General features: G+C 32.8%; 1 protein-coding gene across 1 annotated transcript; it reads left to right on the forward strand.

Annotated features, from left to right (window-relative positions):
• The first annotated feature begins 1,790 nt into the window (after positions 1–1,790).
• On the forward strand, positions 1,791–6,053 carry LOC140866118 (uncharacterized). Its single transcript, XM_073271017.1, has 8 exons — positions 1,791–2,048; positions 2,216–2,283; positions 3,814–3,912; positions 4,579–4,608; positions 4,801–4,902; positions 5,309–5,416; positions 5,660–5,714; positions 5,823–6,053. Exons 1-8 carry the CDS (start codon positions 1,923–1,925, stop codon positions 5,877–5,879), a joined length of 645 nt encoding a protein of 214 aa, XP_073127118.1. The 5' UTR covers positions 1,791–1,922; the 3' UTR covers positions 5,880–6,053.
• The last annotated feature ends 218 nt before the right edge of the window (positions 6,054–6,271 follow it).

The following is a 6,271-nucleotide window of genomic DNA, read 5'->3' on the forward strand; positions in this document are numbered from 1 at the left end:
AAAAGATTGGTAGCACATTTCTATACAATGAGTTGTTGTTTGTTATCACCAAAATGTCGGATTCAACAGAACTATTGTAAATGGGTTAGTTGGTATATGTCAAATTAAAAAATCATGTTTTACCTTAATCTAAATTGTTATTAAGTCCAATTAATTACGATTAGTAAAATTTGATTGTTACATAATTTTATTTCCGAGGTTATTTATTGATTTATTTTAAATATATCATATTTATTTAAAATTATATCATAATAAATAATTGTCAACTCAAATTATACAATAATAAATATTTTAATATATTGATGAAAATATAATAAAATAAATATATGTAATCGGACCACGTTGAGTTTGTTTTTAAACCGTTGAAGTAAACATAATCATCATTTTAGTTTTTCAAAATCTGGTATTGTTCTGTTGGAAATTCAAAAAAGTTCAACATTAAAGATTTAGATTATTAAAAAACAAATCTCAGTCATTGTCGATTTACGTGATTCTAATGACTTAAAATTTCTCCATTTGATTTAAAAAGTTTTAAATTTATATTTTTTTACTCGTTCTTGAATTTAAATATAAATAAATAAATATTTATTTTATTATATTTTTATCGATATTAAATATATTTTAATCGTGTATATGATTTATTTATTGAGTGTTGTTTTATTAATTATAATTTTTTTCATAAAAGTGGATAATTATTTAATATTGATAGAAAAATACCATTTTATTATATATTTATTAATATTTTAAAAATATATTATATTTGAATAAATAATGTATTAATGAGTAAAATATAAATATATTACAAAAATAGATGTGTACTTTTTTCTTATAATTTTTAAATTAATATAAATTTATTTGTACACTATTAATCAATAAAAATTACTTTGAAAAATAACACGTAGTTGAATTTACTAAAATTAATTGGACAAAGTAATTTTACTAAATGATAAAATCGACTTTTTAGTTGGATCATGAGGGAGGTGCCTCACGTTTTGTTCACGGTTTTTATAGGGAGGTGCCTCGCGTTTTGTTCACGGTTTTTATACAAAGATATATTGATTGATGCACCAATATTGAGGAAGAAAATTTTGAAAGCATCACAAAGGCAAATGCTAACTAGATATGGGGGATGATCGAAAAAAGATCACAAAAGTTGACTATCAATGTGGCACAATACAGAATGCAATATAAAGATATGTATTGCAATTTGCAATAAGTCCTACTCATTTAATTGTTTGAGGGGTTTAGTTCAACTTATCTAAGGGTATTATCATAATAGGATATCTAACAACTCATGATTTGTTATGCCAACCCTATAATATGGATTATGTATATGTGTTGAAATGTTGACTTTTTGATGAATGATTTGGGTATTACTCATATGGTAAGATCTCATTAATCATGTTTGAAGATACAACTTTACAATTTTCTTCTAATACATGCTATGATCTTTAACACGTATATTTGCTTGCGATATACATGTTTCTTGCCAAGAAATAAAATATTAATTTGATATAATTGGACTTAAAAAAATAAATAGAGACTAAAATCCAATATGACCTAAAAATCCGTGGTTATTATTTTACCTTGTTGTAACGTATATATAGATATATTATTTTGATTTCTATATAAAATCAATCTCAATAGTTGCTTTAAGAGAACAAAATAAAATTTATTTAAAAAAAGAAAAGAAAAGAAAAGAAAGTAGAAACCACGACACTACGGCAGCCCAATATATTTGGGCCACATAGAAGCCCATTGTGATCTGAAAGCCCAAGGTTCTTGCTTGGTCTCTGTTCACGTTCTCCTAGGCTCCATCTTTTTCATCGGTTCAAAATAATTTATGAATCGTTGTCGATTTTGCATAATTTCGTTCCCAGTAGAGGAAATCTCGTCTCGGTTTTAGAGATTTTTTGTTGTAGATGGCACCGGCTGATCCGAACTACGGTAGCGGCGGCGTCGCTGGCGGTGGAGTGACTAGGGATCAGGCTTCAGTGAAGGTGCGTTCTAAAGACCCAAAAAAGAAGGAAGAGAAGGAAGAAGACCGGGTTAGTACTAAAATTAGTTTAAACATTATAATTTTGTTAGAAACTATAATTTCCGAGTGTATGTAGTAGCATGGTTCAACGTTGTTAGTTTGGAAGTATATTTGTTGTGTTTTTGTCTATTGTCGTGGGAATTGATGCAATTTTTATTCTCCACTTTTGTTTTGTAGTCGGAGTGGTACGGGAGGGTGCAAAACTCGGATCCCGGGCTCCAGAAAATTGCTCTGGAGAGCATGAGGTTTGTAGTGTTTCCTAGTTAATTATTTTCCAATTAAAGACAACGTTCTATTTGGGTGCGCTGGAGATTATTTCTCTGTCTAAAATGGCATTTTCATTGTGATGGAAAATGGCAAGCGTGAAATGGTTGTCATATTGCAGACATGTTTTTGGTTTAAATACCCGCTAGATTACCTGGTGCCTTGGCATCAATTCCCTGCTCTTCAATCTCATCAGGATTATTGAATTATGGTGTTTGATATCACTGAGGCTCAAAACCTGAGAAATAATTTGTTTAGTGCCTGCTTTTCTGGGAGAGAAATGGAGTTTTGAATCTGGTGCACGTGTGGGAATAATACATTTTGGGTTTCTGATCCTTGTGAAAAACGTACAATGATATATTGTATAAAGCGAGGATGCACCTTATAACGTGATTACCCGATGCATAAGGTATTTGAATAATGCTACCACTGCTACTTTTTTTTTGGGGGAGGGGGATTTGTTGTCTATGAACAGAGAGCATAGGAATCTGTTGATGCATGGCTTACACAATGGGCTAATTGAGTTTTCTTTTATTGAACAAACCACAAAGAATAGGATTTGATTTAAAAATTGTTGAGTTGCTGACTAATTAATTGTTGCAATTTAAATAGATTCTATCAGACCAAGGACTCCAAAATAAAATGATTTGAATTACCCCAAGATTTATTAATTATGTGACAGGTGAAATGTTGAAATCTGAATGTCTGGTTTTATTGAAGAGTGTCATACTTCTAGGACTAGGGAGGGCTCTAAAATCACCGAAGACTCTCTGCATTTATGATTACCTAGAAACTGTGATGTTGATGCATTATGCCTCATGATTATGGTTGGATTTTGATGTGATTTTTTTTCTTATAGAATAGAAGTTTTTAGTTTATGTTAGGGCTTGTACTCTAGTAATTTACACAGAGAACAGAGATAACATATACTTCTTCCAAATTTTGCTACCTGGACCTGTTTTGCACACCTACAACTCCTGTTTCAGGTTCTTACTAGCCTTTTGTCTTCAGTTCCCTTTTTACTTGTCTTATATAATGGAACATGCCTTGTTAGTCATGACCAGGTATAAGAGGTGTTGGTCCATTGTAAAAGGGTCGATTATTTTTACAATCGAGCAACATTGAATTATGGGCAGCAGTTTAAAAATTACGTAGGTACAAATATAATGTGGTGGTGAATCCCGATGTTATTAAGACTGAAATTCTTATAGAACAATCATATGTGATTGATGCCCCTATGGTTTACGAATAAGAACGTGCTTTTAGTTTTCTTGCAGTCTATTTACTAAACAAATAAAATATGTAGTAGTCCAACTTGGAATCGGAGCAACAATTCTCTAAGTGAAGTGTTTTATTTTTTTTTCAATTGGGTTTTGAATATCAGATCTTTTATGGCTCTATGTTTTTCCATTATGGGTTGCGATTGTTTGCTCTTATTGTTCTTTCTTTGCAAACAAGCTGTTTTTATCAGTAGTTATCCACTGTACAATGTAAACAGAATTATGTAACAGGGTTGATATGGACGGGGCACGACAAAAGAAAGTGCAGAAGTATGAAGAGTTTGTTGATCAGCGGCTGAAGCCTGATCTTGTTCGTGCTATTGCGGAGCGGTAACATTCACTGCCTTGTAGTTCTGCTCTTTTTTGTCAGCTTGCCTTGCACTTTGGAGGACTTCATTTTTTACTGTTCCCACTAGTTTGGTAAAAGAAATGTTGATTTCTTAAATTTTTATCATCAACTCATTTTACTGGTGAAATCCATCCAATTTTGTTGTTGCTACCTCTAACCTCTGCTTCAACTTGTTATGGGTCTACGAGGATATAATGGGTTTTTGCCTAATCAGTACTACGAGGATTTAATGGGTCTTTGCCTAATCAGTTTTATCAAAATGAGCTCATGGTCATGGACACATAATGGCAACCAGCTCTGTTAGGTGCTTAGGTCCATGGGCCTTAAGGGATCAAGAGAGTGATATTGTCATGGGTTAGTACATTGGGCCGAAGCTATTATCTTGTCGTAAAGATTCTAGAAGGGATGACTTGGGAGAGGGGCAAGGCTAGGGACTAGCTTTGGCTAGGGAACAAAGATCATCTCTGGGTTTTTATTTACTGTAATTATCTCATATTATTAGATATAAATTGTGGTTGCTAACAAGCTCCCTCCCCCAGGATCTCGTTTAATTCAAATACATTTACAAGAAGAAATGTTGAACTGTTTAATAAAAAATGAATCCAGAGTTTATTCAAGTGACCTTATGGTCTCTGTTTATATTGCAGGGACAAGGTGTTCGAGCAACAGAAGATTTTGTATCCATCCAAGTTTTCCTTTGTTCTATCTAGTACTGGTTTGTATCTCAAAATACATCACATTGAAGACGATATGCCACAAAATTAAATTTTTTTCTGGGGAAAATGCATATTTTGTAAGGTAATTGTAATTTTGGCAAAGATTTTGGAGCTCCTTTTTGCTTTAAATTTGCTTAACGTATGTCTTCATAGCTCTGATCTGAAAAAAAACATTGAGAACCTGGAGAAGAACAATGTGACCAATCTTAGGACACTGGTGAACCTTGGTTCTGAAGTTTATATGCAAGCTGATGTGTATGTCTTTATCCATTTCATTTATTTCTTGGTTATTTGATGTACATGAAGAGTTAGCTTTTCAAAACAACGTACGCAAGATAATGCATTAATGTTCATGATAGATTCTCTTTCGCAGTATAATCACTAGTATGCTCATCAATGTTCTAAATTTATATGTATAGATGCCTAAAAGCGGTTTTGATTTTTTAAAGGTAGTGTTTGAGAGAGCTTCTTAGAAGCTTCTCAGCTTTTCCGTTAACAAAAATGTGAAATTTTGTTGACGAAAAGCTGAGAAGTGCTTCCTAAAAGCTCTCTCAAACACTACCAAATTGTAGAATGTTGAATTTCGGGTGTTGGAGAAAATTTAATTTAGTATTTATGTGATCTTCATTGAACATAATGGGTATGGATAACTTGAATGTAGGCCAGATACGAGTCATATATTTGTAGATGTTGGACTTGGATTTCATGTGGAGTTTACAAGATCTGAAGCTCTCAACTTTATTGCTACCAAGGACGAACATATATCGAGGTATTTGTCTTCTCAAGTATCAATTTTGTATAGCCACTTCTCCATCAACATTGCATGATCATCTAAGTACAGCATAACGTTATAAAACCATTATAAATCATTGTCGATTACTTGTTTCCTATGGCCCATTTCTTGATACATACAATTTTTTTGAGTCCTTTCGGACAACTTGAAAGTGAGCAACCAGGTTGTTTTTTCTTTAATTAATATGCTCTACTAAACTAAAGCTGTGTTTTTATGCAGGAAGATTGATGAATACACTCGCTTAATTGCATCAATTAAAGCTCAGATTAAGATGGTATGTATTCTCATCATCGTTAGGTTTCAAATTTCCTGCGTCAATTCAAAATTGGATGCATAATGTGAACACTGTTGAGCTTTGCAAAAATTCATCTGTGCCATACAGGTCTGTGAAGGAATTAGAGAGATCCTCCAGCTTCCAATGAGTTATAGCATCAATTGAAATGAATAATGGTTCTCTCAGTATTTTGGCATGCAAACTACACTAGCGAGTTTAATGGCGAAATATGTACTATTCCTGAACTGAACATATACCGGATCTGCCAGTCATTTATAACCTTTGATCTTTGAGGAACATGTCATGAAATCGGAGCTCAATCTCATTTTATTCTAGTATATGGCATTTTTTCATTTTTTTCGTTGCTCGGTCTTTTTGCATTTATCGAATGAGTTTTACGATGATAAATCAAACATGTAGCTATAATTTGTAGTTGGAAAGTAATAAATCATAAACACCACCCTATCTCAAAATACAACTAATAAATCAAGCAGCTGGATCAGCAATTAGGGATGACAACGGGCCGGGTCTGGGGCGGGTTTGGCTAAACCCGAGAC

The sequence above is a fragment of the Henckelia pumila genome, chromosome 4, assembly GCF_033568475.1.
Source record: "Henckelia pumila isolate YLH828 chromosome 4, ASM3356847v2, whole genome shotgun sequence".
Classification (NCBI taxonomy): domain Eukaryota; kingdom Viridiplantae; phylum Streptophyta; class Magnoliopsida; order Lamiales; family Gesneriaceae; genus Henckelia; species Henckelia pumila.